Genomic DNA, 19,865 nt, shown 5'->3' with positions numbered 1-19,865 from the left:
TTACTTTTCTGCTGTGCTCACGTCATAGGAACTGAGGCTCGATCCCCTTCCACTTTCCACCATCAGTTTTGGAACCATAGTTCCATCAGTTATCAATACATATATCCTTCATCTTTTTACTGAAATCCGAATCGAAATGAAGAAACTAAGACATTTATTACTAAATATGTATTCTTTGGTAGATCAGTTGAGTTTTATCTTAACAATTTTTAAAGCATATATTGCGCTTCATGTAGTATTGCGCATATAGTATTCACAAAAAAAGGTATTACTCGATATAGCCATGACGCTCTAATTTTTCGTGGAAATAAAATTTATGCTACACAGTAATTGTAGTAAAATGAGAAAACGCAATGCATACATCGAAAGCAGTAAAAACTTAGTTCCAGTAGAAAATATGATAATTTCATGTGTTCGTAGAATTCTACTCTTCTGCATTACTTTTAGGAAAGTCTCAGTCAATTTGTATTCAATTTATCGTGAAATTGAATTAATGAGTAAATTCAAATTGATAAATATATTATATAATCGATATTTTTCCATTAAACGCGTAGTCAAATATATAAGAGTGTTATTGGGCGAAACTAAACGTTGCCCAAGTTGTTCTCTTATAATTAAGCGTTTATAGATATAAAAATTGCATAGCAGTAGGGATGAAGTCGTTGATCGTGTTAAGTTTTGTAGGGTTTCTTCGTTTTAAAAAATTCGTGAAATGTTCCTGAAACGTGCGCTGAAATCTTACACATTAAAAACAAAAATCCGATGTTCAAAGTAAGGCTACTCAAAGTTGAATATAGAATATCGGCACGTATAACGATGTGCTTCCGGTGATCGAACGGTACTAAGAAAATGAGGTTAAACATTATTGGTAATGTTAAACTTTTCAGGTCACAATAAACGGTCTATATACGTTATAGGTATATATTAGTTCCACATTATACCGATATCATATTTCGGTAGATATTCCATGAAATCAGTAACTACATTTTTACATAGATTAAAAAAGTACTAATTGTGAAAATTTTATTTTCAAAATATGCAGTACCATAGAGATTGTGTGCTCATGTTAGAAATTAAATCGAACAGATGTGCTATCGGTTCGTTAGTTTCTAGTTGTTTCTATATTTTGTTTTTGTACTTTCTTCATTCTTGTTAATCGCACATTGACTTATGACAAAATGTCAATAATTCCCGCGTTTACGATAAAATCGTACGTTCGATTAGGAAAAGCGTACATTATTATTCCCATCGCCATCTTTGTACCGTATGATCGACGATTAAAATTATTAGGTGAAGTAAAAAGTTCTGAGCGCTTTTTCGCTTTATTTCGACGATGAAATTAACATAGTCAAGATTATTCGATTTAGATTAAATATGCGCCGTTTTGTTCGATTACTTTTGTCCATTTTGAAGGCAATTTCATAATTCCGCGGTTGAAGAAGTCCTCGTCCCTATTGGTAAAAAACTTGACCAGCTCATTTTCACAAGCCTCTCTTGAGGCCAGTTTTGTACCATCAAGAAAATTTTGCAAAAACTTAAAAAGGTGATAATCGCTTGGTGCCAGGTCTGGACTGTACGGCGGATGCGATAGAACCTCCCAGCCAAGCTCTCGGAGCTTCTGACGCGTCGTTAAAGATGTGTGCGGCCTGGCGTTGTCTTGATGGAACACAACACCTTTCCTATTGGCCAATTCTGGCCGCTTCTGGTCGATCGCCTGCTTCAGTCTGGTCAGTTGTTGACAATAGAGGTCCGAATTAAGTGTTTGCCCCGATGGGAGCAGCTCATAATGGATGATTCCCTTCCAATCCCACCAAACACACAATAAAACCTTCTTGGCCGTTAATCCACGCTTGGCGATCGTTTGGGCCGGCCCACCGCGATTGGACCACGATCTTTTTCGGCTGTTGTTCTCGTATGTGACCCATTTTTCATCGCCAGTCACCATCCGCTTCAAAAATGGGTCGATTTCGTTACGTCTCAACAAAGAATCGCAGGCATCAATTCGGTCCAAAAGGTTCTTTTGCGTCAATTCATGTGGCACCCATACGTCGAGCTTCTTCTTGAGACCAGCCTTATGCAAATGGTTCCAAACGGTTTTCTGGCTAATCTTCAGTTCCTGGGCAATGGAATAAGTGCTCACATGCCGGTCCGACTCGACGATTTCCATGATTTTATCCACATTTTCGACGATTGGCCTACCAGAGCGTGCCTCATCTTCGACGTCCATATTACCAGAACGGAATCGTTGGAACCACCGCTTTGCTGTTGCATTCGATACTGTACTGGGTCCATAAACAGCACAAATTTTTTTGGCCGCCTGCTCCGCCTTTTCACCTTGGTCGTAGTGGTACTGAAGAATGTATCGAATTTTCTCTTTTTTTATCTCCATTTTCGAACGCTGTAACACACAACTGGCTTCACCGAACACAAAACTGACAAAGAACCTTTTTGATGCGTAATATCACCTTGAAATCGGTGTATACTATGACTCGATGCGATGTGCACATCGTGAGATATGGCTCACTAAAGACATCTAGCGAAAAACGCTCAGAACTTTTTACTTAACCTAATATTTTCAGTGTCTGCAGTACGGGATCGTGACCTAAATTATTGCAAGCGCTAATACATATTTTTTGCATTAGATGATAATAATTGCAAAATTCATTCTACTTTTTTTTCATTAAACGATTCTTGCGACATTTGTGGATACCACTCGCTAGAGAAATCTTCACGGTGCATTCATTAGATTAGAGATCACCCTTTGTAGTCTAATAACCATTTTAATCATGTCTATAGAAACGTGAATGGTTCTGATAAATAATTAACCTATTAACTGAATGCAGTGTAAACTGAAAATTTTTTCACCTTATTATGCTTTATAGGTACTGATAATTCACATGAATAAAAGAAACGATAACATATATAAAAGTCTAAATTAAGTAATATTTACTTATTCATAATACTTACTTATAAATTATACTTATCTATAATAAGTATTAACTTGTTATAAATAATCAGCCATGTCACTGCGTCACGCCAGAAAAATTATTGAAAATTCTCAACGCGAGAATTGATTGTAATTTTAATAAATAAATAAATAAAAAAAAAAACAAAATATATATAAAAGCGTTACAAGATCTGACAAATGTGTCAATGGCCTACCACAATATGTACTACGAAGCTAGGTAGGTACTGTGAAAAAGAAACACAAGTACCACATATTTTTTTTTATTATTCATTAAAATTACAATCAATTCTCGCGTTGAGAATGAGTACCACATATATCAATCAAATTCGAAGATGGTATTTCATTGGGGGGTAGCCATCCACATGTTGCTTACCAATTAAGTTAGAAAAATTTACCAAATGTCCAGCTGGACAAATTGTAAAGTTTAAATTAAATAATAAAAAAAAAAGAAAAAAGAAGTACCACATGCCAGTCTGTGATTTACGGTCTGTAAATTCCATGCGCATTGGTAGAAATGTAACATACAACGCGATTTTTATAAAAGTGATGAAAAACAGAAGTATCTTCCCAATTTTAACAAAATATATATAAGTTTACACTTCTATTGTGTGCATATAATTATTAATTTGAATTTAGGTAAAAACAACACTTGATAATGTAGTAGGTCTCATTGTCAGCGGAAATTGAAAACGATTAAAACTATCGATCCTGCCCCCTTTATCAAACTTTGAGAAAAAAAGAATAAGTTAAATATTACCCGATCCATGTACTAACACTGTTTATAACATTCTAGAAAGCGTATCTATATCCACACTTATTCCGTAATATATGCATAGTTAACCCTCTGACTTACAATTTCTGCACGTTATCACACAAATATTTACTATCTACGAACGTTATGCAAAACGTGTTATTATCACACCTTGAACCGTTAGGTATCTGTGACAAAGAAATTCCTTTCGTTGCTCGCTCGAAAATCATATCAGGAGTAAATAGGAGGTTGTTATCAAATGTTTGCCGTTTCCACCATATTTATGCAATTATGCGCGTAAAGTATAATCACATATCGTGCACCTGCCTAGCAAGAATGAACAGATTAGCGCCTATGACATTACTTTCTAATTCGCATTCTAAGAAATAATCGCATCTGATTTCGAATCGATTATAAACCATAAGCCGGTAATGAAGAACGGTGGGATAAAACATTATAGTCCGTTAAATTTCAGTTTAAAAAGTGATGCCAAGCATTTCCAACTTTCTTTCAGCTAAGTTCTATTCTGTAAAGGGTTTTTAAAGTTTAATCTTGCATGAGAAATTTCCTTCGTTATTTTGCGTGGTTGAAAAAATTTGGAAATACAGTTACTATAATAAAAAAAAATAGATGTGTAAATATAAAAAAAAATAACGTAATAAATCTGAAAATATTATATATTTACAATTTTGTATTAAAGATTAATGAGTATACGAAGAAAAAACTATTTCTGAAGTGACCAAGCTTTCTGTTTGATTCGTGCGCGTCTCCAGTGAAGCAGAGAAGTGATTTCAGCGGGGCGATGCACGATAAGCAGTGCAAATTTGTCATGACGGTAGAACCGTGGTGAAAAATTTACGCGTTAAAATATTAGCTTAGGGCTAAGAGTACGACGCCGTCCTTTTTTCGGCGCAAAAATCTATGTCTTTAATGGAGGGGTTAGGTACGGTGTTGCAGGTCGTTTACCTAACAGCAAGTAATATGAGTATAAAAGGACGGTCGAGTCGTGGCAGACGACTATTTCGTTAAAATACCTCACGATGCAGCCGCGAACATTCTGCTTTATTGCCGTTTTCGTTGGTTACACCGTGTTTGTGTACTCCGCCCTCGGTACACCGGTCGCGGTCACAGAGGCAGCCACGTCGGAAGAACAAAAGATTCTCCTCGATTGTCAGCACTCGGATTACAGAACCTACATAAAATGCCTGCGGAGGCAAAAGAGACATCACCCCGTACATGGGGATTTCGGTTAGATCAGACGACTTTTCTATGGGCGATAAAAGTGATCAAATTGGTTGATGGTTGATGAAAATGGAATTTAGTTGTATCGATAGTTGATTATAAAACAGCGATGCCGATATCTGTTTATTTCTTTTTTACGTTTCATCTTTTTCTTTATTAGGTATCTCTGTTAATAAAGGGAGAGCTTAAAAAATAGTGACTCTTATTGGTTACAAATATTAATTTTGTGTCAAGTCTTGATTCTTATTTGCTTGAAAATATGTTCTTTAATCATGTAAAAATGCAAGTGCAAAAAATAATCTTTATTCTAAAGAAAGGTAGTAACGTTTTAATGTGTGCTTTGTGAAATAAGACAAACCTTTCTAATTTGAGATTTAAATAAAAGAGATTGAGCGAGGGGAAGTTAGCTTTGTCAAATCTAAGTTTTCAACTTTTGTGCTGTGTACAGTATAGACTGAAGTATTTTTCCTTCGTCATATAAGTACTAACAATATGATATCCTGTCTATATTTTTCTTTCCTATTCTTCTTATTCAGAATTTTTGCCAAATTATTTCAAATCAATAAATATTATTATGAATTTTATCAAGATCATAATTGTTTGGAGTCGTGCGTGAAGAAATGCCAGACAGAACGCGTGGCAGATTCATGTGAAAAGAAATGTGGTCACTGTTTGAAGAAAACAAAGCATAAGCTTCAAATAATCACAGAATACGAAAACGAGTGCGTTTCTGGAAATTGCAACGAAACTAGTAAAAACAGCAATCATTCAGGAAATACTAACTTCACCACAAATATCGAAATCCATAACGTTATTGGCAATGGAAGTGGAACGTGTTGTCGTAAGTAAACGATCGTTTCGTTAAACGTCTAAGTTTAAAAATGAAATTCTTATGTTATTACTATGAGTACTTTGTTTAATTAGCTACGTGTCGACCACCAGTTCCGTGTGGTTATGAGCCCCCGTGCCCTCCGCACATATGTCCTCCGTATTGGAATCCTCCTCGACCTTATCCGCAGATTACAGCACAGCCTTCTATAGGATTAGTCTTTCTACTAACGTTTGGATGTCAATATACTAATCAATGGCCTTGCACCGATCAAGTAAGCCTTGTTTAAATATCGTAATTTTATAGCCATGACGCATATTCCATCAGAGCAAATGTGTTAAAAATTCATTTTAACGTTACTTTTATTTTTTTTACAGTATATAAGAAATCCAATAGGGCCAATTGATTGTTCAGGTTGTTTATATCCACAGATTCAGACTAGGTGCGACGTGTCTTGTTATAATATGGCGATACACAAATAGTATGACGATGGTGGCATAAGTGGTGAGTTCGATAGATAACGCAATGTGTAATATTATCATTCCTGATAGGATATCAAATTATCAATTTACAAAAATATCGTTCTAAATAAATTTTAAATTAATGTATGATGTTTTTCTGTAACTTTCACTGCTCGGAAAAAAATGGAAAATGTTTTTGTAGCATTTAAATATTACAACTGTGAAAAAACGATAGATACGAAATGGACAGGAAAATCGCATTGTTAACAAAAAATTAACTTTTTAGATATTGTATAATATTAAAACTAGAAAGTTTATGAATTAATTTTTGAGCAACACGTATAGTGGTTATAATAAATATTTTCATTTTCAGGTACCCTCGGATAATAAGCATAAAAACTTCAATAGTATGTTATTACGGAGCTATAACAGCTATAAAAATAGAAACATAGAAACCAAAATATAATACTTATAAATATATAATGAATATAAATAAAATATGATTACATTAATTTATGGTTTCTGTACTTTAATTTAGACATCACAATAAATAAAGAATTTCTTTGTTAAAACTGTCTGATTTAATTGAACCTATGAAAGGAGAATATCCTCGGATATGTGCTATACATAATAAAATTATATGTTAAATTACACTATAGAAAAGAATCTTAATTCTTTATAAGAATTTATTAATATTTCTATAAAATTGTGTTTAGAAAACAGTTGATGTTAGGAGTTTAAAAAGTGCTATCCACACACACATCACTTATCGTCATCGCTTCACGACATTCTGCGCCCATAGATGCAACCTGTTTAACATGAATGTAAATGATTGCATACCATAAAGGATGTGTCGAATACTTTAATTGTAAGTCCTACATATGTACCTAGGCCAGCGGTTTTCAACCTGGGAGGTGCGCCTCCTAAGGGAAGCATCAAAATTTTTTAATAACATATAAATTTTCATATCATAATATCTACAAATAAATAAAACTTCATATCGTACGCACGTATATAGGAAAATCTTGTTATTATTGTGTTAATTGTAGTTTTCAGTTTTTTTTGTAATAAAGATTTTATTATTTAAAACGTGTCTATATTATTATATCTATTTAAATAAGTTTCTTTTTCGGGGAGGCGTAGTAGCATAAAGGTTGGAAACCGCCGACTTAGATGATTATACTTTTTAAATATTTTAACGTTTGTACGGTTAACTTTCCTAATAACAAATTTAACTTCTCAAATTATATCTTCTTTGATATTTGTATATATAATGTAAAACAGGCAGATCTATTGAGTGAAAAATTAAGGAGCTCAAAAGTCATTGTTGCACGAACTTATGATCAATCTAGGTAATTGTAATTTCAAATACTATTCGTGCAACAAAGACTCGATAAAACCATCGTATTTTATCTGTTTTTCGAACTTCCTCAACGCCCTTTTCAAAATTAGAATGGGACACCTGTTGATCGAGCAGAACCTTTACTTGGGGAAATCTATTTACAATGGACATCTTGGTCACGTGTCTGTGTAGGTATCGATCGGTTTTTAGCTGAGACATATCCCGTTTAAAAACCGAGAGCCGATACAAATGTCAACATCAGGTTTCCATTAGCGTTTTGCTTAACACTGATACGATATTGATTCAGAGCTTAACCAGGAATGAAATAGTAAAATGGCAAGGTGCTTTCGTGGCAATGTTTCCGCGGGGACGGTAATTGATGATGATCTCCTTTGTAGGACTAGTGATCTCCTGTGGAGGAGCGAGGCTTGATGCGTCAGGTGTCGGAAACAGGTGCTGGATTCACGATGATCGGAGCACGGCGCGGTCTTCCGTTCTGTTCAGGTGCACCGTGCTGAAACATACTGCTATTACAGTTTACGACGAGGGCTAAGAAAACTGGCGGAATTGTTTCTTGCGTTTAAGGGCGCAGGTGAAACGAAACGCGTACGACTACGCCAAAGGTACCTATATTGCACGTATATATCGTTCCTGAAGTTTACTCTGGTATAAAACTGCTAACGGTAATGGATTCTATTTTATTCCAGTCGACGCTATAACAGTCAAGGAACTTTGGGATAAACTATCGTCGTTTCATTGCTGTGACGACCACTGCGAGGTCGGAACATTATCTGTCGATTTCAACGATAATTACCGATGTCTTATGGCTTGGAAGAATGGAAACGTTGCGCGTATATATGTATTTCATACCATTTATTTCATCCCCTTAGAAGCTTAGATTAAGTGAATTGCCAAAGTAAATTGCATTTTATCGACGTTTCGATCTTGTTTGCGATCTAATTTAAAGACTGCTGGGTAACTTAATAGATGAATTAAACGTGACACGCATTTTACAGATACTGAAAAGAATAAAAGAGAATTTTTTTATTATCATCGTTCAATAATTTGACGTTTACGAAACAAAGTGTTCTTCACATTTATGTACCTTACCTCGATCGATTGGCGGTTAATGAAATTTGCAAACGGTGAAGGAACGTGTATATGTAGTTTAATGACTTAAGAAGATTGTAAATCGAATGAACCATCCGATTGAAAATATCTTACAAACACGTACCTATTACATGTTTCGTAATACGATGGATAATGTTGGATAATAGCGAAAGTGGTCGCAGCGTTCAGCCGTGGGAATGGCAGCTTATTTCTCCTACTCGCACATCCATTCGAGCTGTAGACGTATTCTTTTCTAGGCAGAAGCTAGTATTAAGATAAGTGTTCCAACGTCGTCTCTTAGAGAAGATTCGCGACCGCAATATTTTATTGATTTTCCAAGAAGCCCATTGTATTCAAGAGATTTTTTTATCGTGTACAGATACATGTTTCTCTTTCTTAAGTCCTAAGCACTTTCTTTGTCATACGAAAATAATTATTTCCGTAATTATGTATTTAAAATATAAACTGCAAATATGAAACGTAAGTGTGTCTCCTTGGACTATTATTATTATAATCTCCTTACTTATAAGGATGAAGTATAATGCTAGTAAAACATCATAATTATAGCCATAATTTTGACGATACGGTAAGGTTTTTTTATTTACATATATATGTATACATTATCATTGCAGTGTTAAGTATCTGAAGCTGCGTCAGCTTTACGCTATTCTAATTTTTTATCCTTATCATAGGAAATGTTTGCTTTGTTGCAGACGATAGAAATTTTCAATAATACATTTATAACGAGACAACCATGTCAAGTAAGCTTTAACATGATATTATGTATTATTCCTAACATCAGATCGTATATGTATTTTCTTTGGAATTACACAAGCGATCGTGTATGAATCCATAGAAAGTTATTGGAAATAATTTTCTCTTCTTCGCGTGTGTCATGAAAACTTGTGGCATCACTTTTACTTAATCGTCGTTTCTGTATAAATCACATTTACGTTACACGCACATCTGATTATTTATTATAGAGTTATGTAAGATTTAGTACTCAAGTTTGTAAGAAATGTAATCTATATTTCGTAATTGTACGTTTGCGATAACGCGATCATAAATCTTTTAACGAAATAACAATAAAATAATGAAAAACCTAAACTCAAGTATTTTATTCATAAACTGTTTCACGTCTAAACAATGCTATCTAAAAATACAATAGAAAGTATAATCGAAAGCGGGCTTACGGTATTTATTTGTGAAGTGATAAGTATCGGTTGCAGGATATTTTCGCGAGTAGATTCTAATGTCACAATTGTATTGTTACAGAAGACAACTGGTTTCTGCTCGAGAGAAGGTTTCATCAGCGAGCATTCGCCGTGCAAATTCTTCAGACAATAAGATATTTTATTTGTTCCTTGCGATGTTACACAAAATGAATCGAACGCCTTCCCTCAGAACAATCAAATTTACTACGGAGTACCGTCCATGCTGCTCCGGGAACGAGAGATCCTTTCTTTCTGTCAAAAAATCGTTTCACGCGGTGTACGCTTGGTGCCACGATAAGTATCGTTATCTTGCTGAGGTCAGTAAGTCTAGAGACGGAGGAACAATTTGTGAAGCTTTCGAGATCCACATTTCTTAAAATAATGTTAGTAAATCGACTGAACATTCTCTCTTCGTTTCTTTCTAAAGAAAACTGTCTAATTTTCTTTAGAAAACTGCCGCCATCTTCGATTGGAATAACTTTTTAAATATTTTCCTTTGCATGTTACCGCCGGATCGAAATCCAACAGGGCGGTAACTTTCTAAATAATTATACTCTTTTCCTACAAAATGTCATGCATGCGATATTGAAATAAGATTAAAAAGATTGTAAGGAATATGCATTTTACAATATTCTATATTTCGTAATTATACAATTTAAACCGCACTTCATTGTTGTTATTTCAAATATGCTCAGCTGATATCCGACTCGATATAATATCATTCGCTCGCCGTACTGTGCGGTCACGGAAAGGAATGGCCCTCCTGCGAAGGCAAGGGTAAGTGCCTTGTAACATTAAACCAAATTTCAATCCACATAGACCAGGCCATAGACCGAGGGCAAGATGGCATCCAGATGTCTACGCATCCTTACCCTCGATAGTTTTAAGGACCCACCATAAATCTTGGCATTTTTATAGTTAAGGTCCTTCGGGCCAAAAACAAGCATTTTCTTCTATTTCCAGTGATCTTTACATTTTATTCTCAACGCGAGAATTGATTGTAATTTTAATAAATAAATAAAAAAAAAAATATTTACATTTCGTTTACTACGAGAAGATACAGAAAGATAGTTTTCTCACGTTCGGTATTTTCCGTTAGCAATTTTCTCTCATGGGCGGCTAAGACGCTTTCTAATCCATCAGGGTTCTTATGCTCCAATCGGAGGCAACGTCTATCACCCCCACTTTTCCAACTAAAATTTTCCTTAACGAATCAGCTCATCTCGTGGCCTTAGACACACCCACCCCTAGCTTTCTTCCACCACAACATCGTTACAAAAGACTACTCAGTCTCTATCTTTAGAATAGTCAACACCTTTTACCGAGTTTCTACCCTTAGACCGATCGCGTACTTAACGTATCAGTGTAACTAGATTTTATATAAAATTATTCATCGATTAACCATAGTCAGTATAGTATTAAATAGTTTGTTTTCATAAACTTATAAATACTTTGATGTTCGTTTTTCTCAAAATGTATATGAAACATTGAATTATGTTAACATTGTATTTATCTTCTATGTAGTAATTAAATAATTAGACGATTTGAGTTTCAATCTAGCGTAATCTACGAGCGATTAGATTGCTGTATTTATTTTGTCTTCATTTGATTACATTTATGGTATGCGATGTGGAGTGAGTAATCTGCGAATATCGAATGTCCGAGTGTCGAATGGTAAAGATCAAATGTTTAACGTTCGTGTTAGAATATCGATTGCGATTATAGAAATGTATATCTCATGAACAAAGCTAGAAAAAATGTTTCTACGAATACTTTCTATTGCAATATACAAGGAAACATTAAGATAGTATATATAATTTTCATCGATCAACTTAAAAGCATTCTATCCATACTTAACGTATGATCCAACTTTGTCGAGTTTATAGAACAAACGAGTAACATCGATAGGTCAGCCACGAATTCGCGCAGCTAGCTTTTTTCCAGTCACTCGAGTTTAAAATTCAACGAATGTCTGCACAGATCCTGGATATCCTATTTCCGTCATATTGTGCAGTAACAGTATACCCCTCTTTGCCCCCATGAAGAAACAGGACATTAAATTTTCACGGTTCAGTGCCATTGAACGCGAATTTTTCTGGAGAACTAGATCCACGATGACGACGCGACGGGAACGTCCCCAGGGGAAGCCGCGGGGGCCCTTAAAGAGGCCGCGCCGCATATGGCACGCGCAAACGGCTCGAGGAGCTGCCAATTAAATGACCTACTCGTATCCTAATACACGGGTATGTACACGTGTATGCCACACCTTTGGCCTGTCTTCTTTTCCGGTCACCGCTCTTACAACTATTGGTCGAAAAATGTAACGCGCCCTTGCACAATAGCGTCTTCCGTTTCGGGGGGTTCTGCCTCAAAGCTTCATGGGAGTCCACAATAGTTTCTGAAGGAGTTTAATAACGTTCCTTTATGCGATGTTCGCGTTCGTTGAATGGAATGAATGGAGATGATATATTTTAACGTTCTTTATATTATCGACAATTATTAGACGGTAGATTGTTTAGATAGATTAGTAGATCATTTAATTTCACAAACCTACTTTAATCACACATTTTCATATTTGGCAGTTGAAAGTTACATATTAAGTAATATATAATGGCTTCGTTTTAATCTAAATACCTACCATTTGTCGTACGTCTTCCTTCCCGCAAAATTTGTCTACTTAAACGTGAATAAATAGGATTAGAGGGTAATACAAAGAAGTTTTTAAGTCAAAGTTAATCGTTGACATGTTCTGTAAGACCGGGCCGATCCGAGGCTATCTAATAAGCTTTTAAAGTTTATTTAAATTTTATAACATTAACTTTTTAAAATTGTTGCATTAATTATCTTGTTTGTTTATTGGATAAAGAATTAGTTTGTTACAAAATATTTCTATGATAGATACAAAGGGTTTATTCTACATTATAGAAATATGCTTTCATCGTAAAGGGAAGTTTCAACCATGTTAAATTTAAAATTCGATGTCATACATGAACTAATTAAGCTACTCCTACAGACAAGAATGAGAGATTTTAGCACGTCCAAATTTCAATTTGCAGGAGAAAAATGATTAATACCAAAAGTATAACGGAATAGAGAGCCATCAAGGTATAGGAAGATAAGGTTGTTAGACCCTGATGACTTCGAAAAAGCGCTTCAGGCATCGCTTCTCCGGGATGTTGTCCGGTAGAGAATATAAGGATCCACTCGACCGTGAAACGATTGGTTATATTTAGCATTGTTAAGAATGAATGGAAGTTCGTTGAAATTCGTTTCTCAAAGGGTTGCACTGGTATGCTCTACAAAGATGCGCTACTTCCCTATGAAATCGTACTTCGAAAATGAAAATTATTATATATGAAATACAAAAGTTCAATTAGTTTATAATTTATATAATTGAGATTTTATGATCACTAAGTTACAAATTTTAGTGTTGATATTCTCGGACATGTGTAAGAAAACGTTACTTGAAAACGGCAGAAATTTGTTTGATTAGGATCGTAACACGGAAATTATCTAGTTGTACAAGTACAACAATTAAATTTTATTGCCAGTATTCTTCCTAGAAACATCTACGAACTATGCTTCTACGCTTTATTCATAAAACAATATGTCCACAAGATTTACTCGGTTCAAGAAATTTGGGACCCTGGATATCCTAAATCACCGTTAACGGTTACGCTTAAAATTCATCCGAACTTTTTCACAATGGTTTATTCTTAGTGCAGGTTAATGGTAATACTTCATAAAATTTGTTAATCTGTTTTTAAGCAAGATTAAGACACAAGATTAGATATCGGTATCGTTTATAATACATATGATAATATATATAATAATATAGGTATCGATTAGGTATCGTTGTATAAAATAATACTTTCAAATATGCCTACGGTCGGGAGGTATGCGCGATAGAACAATTACTGCTATGGGATATAAAACGAGAGAATCGAATGTTATAACGACAACCGAATCTCTGGAATAAGCACAGATAACATATATCAGATAATGGTAATAGGACCAATTACCGTAGATAATTTTATAAAGAAATAAACTGTTATAGCGATTGCATATTCGAGAGTTGAAAATTTAATGGTTCGTATAGATCAACGGTTCCTTACGATTTTGTTTACCATGGACTCCTTATAAATAATCTTTTATTGTTGCGGACCTCCAAAACCTAACTCAAAATCCAAATCCGTCATGTGCCAAAAATGTATATTTAAAACACTCGTCAACAACCATAAAATTTAGAGAGAAGAGATTCGTTAAAAATATTTTTTAAAAACACGAACATTTCACATTAACTGAAATCTCTGCATAGTACACATAAGATCAATAAACGGTATATTCGATTATTTTTATTAGGATAATTTTTCGAAGACGATATTATAGAAACTCAGCATGCTAGATTTGCAGGATTACACGAAAGGCGTTTGGTAGGTCTCCCTAGTAAAAATGTGATCGGTGATATAATCTTTCTCACGTTTTACCTATGTCACCTGCCGAGTTCTTCAACGCAAACTATTTAAAATAGACGACATCTTATCTGATGTCGAACACAATGAATTAACGAAGTATTATTACGCGGATTGAAATTTGACGTGCAAGATGGAACAACCGTGCTCGGTTCTTAACGAAACGCATTGAACACGAATCGAATCAAATGCGGAGGCACATAAAAATTTCTCAAATTGACAATGCAAACGGTAAAAGATGGAGAATTTTTCGAGGCGTCGAAATAATGGTTCTATAACGTTTAACGAGACGATCGAATAATATGTACATAAAGCCCCGAGAACAGCAGTTCTCCATGGTGCATTGGCGCATCATAGAAAATTTTAGATGCACAGTTATGTAGGTGCAATAGATGCATACAATGACAAACGAATAGGTGAATGTTGAGTCGAAGCTTATTAGATACGATCAGCTAGTGCTAGAAAAGTGCATCTCATTATCGCTCAGGGAAGTATATATCACACTTCCAATTAATAACGTGGAACCCCAGATATTTTTTTTCTTTTGTTTTTATTTATTTATTAAAATTACAATCAATTCTCGCTTTGAGAATTTTCAGTAATTTTTCTGGCGTGGCGCAGTGATTATGGCTGATTATTTATAATAAGTTAGTACTTATTATAGATAAGTATAATTTATAAGTAAGTGTTATAAATAAGTGAATATTACTTAATTTAGATAGCTAATTGAATCTAGTGTTTAGGTCTAGCGGGTAGTGCCTCTTCAGCCTGCGAATCTGGTCCGTCGTATCAAGTAGAACCCCAGATATTTAACCCACGTAATAGCGTTCGTTTGAAACACTATTCTAAAAGTTCCTAATTTCTAATAGCTTTTTCAAATTCCCAGGTAAACGCTTAAATCCTAGGTAGGAGGTTAAACCCTATTGTATCTGTTTGCTAGTTTGAATTTGTGGATGATTTGCAAGATCCAAACAGCCTTGACTGATTGGTTCGTGGATTATGGCGAGTGTACAGTTCGATGCAATATCGATGACGAAAGAGATGTGCTAGGTGTGGCCAGCCCGAAAGACCGTATTAACCGTATCTGCAATACAGATAAAATGTAAATTCGCTTTGGTACCTCAGAATTGCGACTGGTCATTCTCCAAGATATTAGTATTAGTGGTAAACTATTAAGAAGAAACTTCATAAAAACACACTTTTCCGTCGTTTTCATAATCTTTCTTACATACTTTTTTTTTGTTACAATTTTCAATTTTATATTATTTACCATAATCGTATTAATAGTTTTGTTTACTACTGGTCTATTATGTAGTTCTGTCAATTACAAAATATACAGTAATTAGATATTATGGTATCGAGGAATTTCACATATTGTGTCTATCTTTGCAAACAGTTACAGTTGCAACAATGTCGACACAGTGACTTTTTCTTGCAAGCAATGGCTGCTTAGAATAATCTTCTATTACGCGAATCCAAAACAATAAATATCAAAATGTGCATAATAAACATCATATGGCGTCGTAGAATCATCATATAGCGTAGAACAATGAATCTGACTTTTAACGTTCCTCCTTCACCATTTATGAAGATATTCAGCTATAACACTCCATTAAATTACACGATACACCGTAATAATTTGCGATTATGTACGTCTTAGATCTAATAAACTTATAATCTCGATTCTCGCTAGAGGCTAAACCGTTAAACGTTAGCAGTTATTATTTAGAATAAATGAGCATCATGATAGTATCGTAGGTGTGGGAATATTTAGTGTAAGAAACTGATTTATTAACATGATCGTCTTTCTATGATTTCTTGAAATTATTTTTATTTTATAATAATATTCAGTTTATGCCATTTTAATTAATATTAATTCTACTTTTTGATGATAGAAAATTCCAAATGATTGTTTCTAATAAATGCGAGTTATCGACGCATAAATGATCGTACAATCTATTAATAAAGTTTTGTTCGATCGCCTACAAATTTATTTATCGCATGAATAATATTATGTATCTTTCCTGCTTTTTTCAGACGTGTATCGATAATTCGGTGTTACAAAGGATATTAATGGCGCAGAAAGGACCGCACGAAAAATCTTTCAATGCGGACAGGTCAAGAAGGTAAGGAGGTAAGGAGTTTGGTAAGGAGTCTCTCTCTCTCTCTCTCTCTTTCTCTCTCAGTCTCAGTCTCTTATGACACATTGCGTTACGAAATGTAATTTAGGACTACGACAGAAAATTCAACGATACGAGTATTGCTTCGTCGAAGAAACGTTAAAGTCTCGTCGAGCGATTTTTCGATCGTTACGACATGTTTACACTGATATTTCCCTGTTTTTAATTAAAACTTTCCCGTTATTGACGTAACGAATATCGTTGAGCATTTACATCCGAAGCGAACGAAGGATACGTATTCACCAAGTTACGTAATTTAAAAGCAGTCGTTCAATTGCAATACTTTATTCGCATTTTGTTCTTTCGACGCGTTGAAACGGATTTGTCGAATTTATCAAAGTCGAAATTAAGGACAGTCTGCTCCCACTGATTACGATCAACGCGTTATAACTTTTGCAACCCAAATTTCGTTCTTCAAGTACAAAATCTCTCGATTTATCATTGAGTGAAATAGACCACAGCTCAAACTTTTATCATTCGTGCAGCTATTTACAAAGATATTGCATCTACGATAATTGCACGGTTCAGAAGAGATAGTTTGTTATTGGCAAATAGGATATTCGGTACTTTTAAAACATTTATCTTCGAGACATTCTGAAAATAGAGGTTAACGTTATTTTGAATTAGTGGACAGTAATTATTTTAAACAACCTGCTCGTTCACACGCTGCTGCAGCTTGCTGTGAAACTATTTCCGTTGAGGACACCCATTGCCACGATTAATTTTAGTTTTTCACGCAGCTGAAACGTAAGCGCATGTAGCGAGTTAAAGGTGCGTAAGATCCGGTGCAGCAGTTGGACGTATGTAGTTTATGAGACTCTTCACCTGTCTATCGTTGCTCCCCTTCCTAGACACCTTTCACTTTTAACCTGCTAATTATTGTTTATAAGTCCAAAAATGAATCATCCAACGGACGCTACGTGCTTTACCACCTTACGCGTTCGATGAAAATTTATTAATTTATAATATATATAAATTACGTACATCGATTTTGAGGAATTAATAGAATGATTGAATTGATATAAGTAAAGTAGAGGAGAGTATGAACAACTGTAAATTAGAGTTGATTTGATATTTGGTGGAAGCGCCGCGATAAGTAACCTCACCATGTAACCAAAAGGATTATTTGGAACTAGGATCGTAGTGTATATGTATAAACTTTTAGTTGTAGCTTGCAACAGAATAATAACACTTTACCATATACCATATTGTATCGAACTTTACCGATAACGATATACGTTATTGATGCGTAATTTAAGTTTTTTGTTACCTGTGATACCTATAGAAACAACAGTAAATGTGAATTTTTCTTACACAAAGATCTTTCTTTAATTCTTTTCCAATTACTGAATCGAAAATTTATCCACGTTATTTCTATGGGGCATAAAATTGCATCGAGTACAATACTGTAATATACCATCAACTATTTCTACTTGTCCTACTGGACAAATTGTAAAATTTAAATAAATAAATAAAAAAAAAGAAAAAAAACTATTTCTACAAAAACTCAGATCTAAATAAGCAGCTTATAAACTCGACAGCTTCGTAATTAGTAGTGAACCGTAATTAAGTAGATGTTTGAGTTGACCCTTAATACGTGCCATTTCGTTTATGATCGTCCCAACTTAAATATACCTAGCACGTGGGATTTCCGAAAGGTTCAGAGCGGTATAATCTAGGTAGTCTTTTGTACGACGATTTATGAATGAATTGTACTCCCTCCATTACGAACTAGGTATCGAGGTATTCACTAACTTTCCTTCCTTACAGTTATTTCTATTATTTATGGATCCGTTTACTTATTTAGATGTTAACGCTAGGAGAAGTAGAAAGTATCTACGACTTTCGATTTTTGAAAATCTCATCAGTCCTTACGTATGACAAAAGATCTATCGCGTATCAAAATTATGATTGGGAATCTGATTGAATAAATTAAAATAAATTTTATAGCCGGTAATGTCATTGCGAACATTTATCCAATTGTCGGTTTATGCTAATGACAAACAGAGGAAGCATTCCGGCTAACAATAAATTCTGTCATTGTCTTTGTAAATTGAATGATCGGATTCATCTATCATCCTAAGGGTAATTAAGGAAATAAGGAAACTATCATGTCACGAGTATTATAGAACGAAGCCCTACTCTGAATTAAGCGAAGAACGTATCGAATACAATTTTTAATATTGTCCTATCTATGTTGATATTTTAATAATATGTTCTTCGAAACAAACTTTTACATTCATACGCATAAATTGAACTACTGTGCATACATAGAATAATTTATTCTATTTTCGTTATAATCTTATTCAAACTCATTTTACATAGAACCCGCGACTCTTATCAGAAGTGTTTTCTCCTAATTAGAATTGTAACAGGGGATTTCCTGCCTAATTGGGTAATCTTAATTTTAGTTAGCTAAAGGTGTCAGTGTACGTTTTGATCAGATATAAACCGCGAATAAACAGAGCATGACTCATTAAAGCATTTGTCTTTTATCATCAGAGAATAAATTATTCCCTATGTTATCCGATATATTTTAGGTAAAATTATCTCAAAATTGAGATTTTCTGAAATGTATACGTACACACAGAGGAAGATGTGTACAATTTCTCTACCTATTATTAATAACAATAATAACATTTGAACGAAATAAATACGTCCAAAGATAGCGGAGTTCTATGCTGATGACCTAAACAGGTCTTGGCAATCTCGTGTTGTTCATACAAGTTACGCAAACTATACGCGTAAAAATCGTCGAAATCGCTTGGATTCTCCGATTCATCATGGCTGACCACATGTGAGAAAGGCGTAGGCATTCGAGTTTCTTAAGCGACGATGTTCGTCCATACTCTATACCCACGCAACTCACGTTAGAACATTTTAGATTAGTGCTCCCAGATAACGCGCGCATGTAGTCAGGGCCGTGTGTAATAAAGGAGAAACTGAACTACCTTTGATCCAAATTTGGACCTTCCTTCGTTCGATCCTCGATATCCGAAAGGTGAACAAGCGTTTGTGTATCACAAATATCGAAAATTTTTCAACAATCACGATTTATATGTAAATCAATTATTTAGTGACGATAGGTAATACGAATATCAGATCAACGTTTCTTTCGCTTGATTCGCGACGATCTTTATGCATGGACATTCTGTAACGTTGACTGAACTGTTTGTTAAATTATTTCATTGCGATAATAGGATGTTTGGTATTTGGATCACAGCAATACATTATCTTGTTCGATCGCGTTTTTTGGTTCTAAACAAAGTCCAATGGGAGAATACGTATAACACAGT

General features: G+C 34.6%; 1 protein-coding gene across 1 annotated transcript; it reads left to right on the top strand.

Annotated features, from left to right (window-relative positions):
* The first annotated feature begins 5,167 nt into the window (after positions 1-5,167).
* On the top strand, positions 5,168-6,286 carry LOC117211042. Its single transcript, XM_033454602.1, has 3 exons — positions 5,168-5,802; positions 5,886-6,064; positions 6,168-6,286. Exons 1-3 carry the CDS (start codon positions 5,454-5,456, stop codon positions 6,270-6,272), a joined length of 633 nt encoding a protein of 210 aa, XP_033310493.1. The 5' UTR covers positions 5,168-5,453; the 3' UTR covers positions 6,273-6,286.
* Positions 6,287-19,865: the final 13,579 nt, after the last annotated feature.

Source organism: Bombus bifarius, unplaced genomic scaffold (genome assembly GCF_011952205.1).
Source record: "Bombus bifarius isolate JDL3187 unplaced genomic scaffold, Bbif_JDL3187 scf7180000008214, whole genome shotgun sequence".
Taxonomy (NCBI): Eukaryota; Metazoa; Arthropoda; class Insecta; order Hymenoptera; family Apidae; genus Bombus; species Bombus bifarius.
This window is presented reverse-complemented; position numbering and strand designations above follow the sequence as displayed.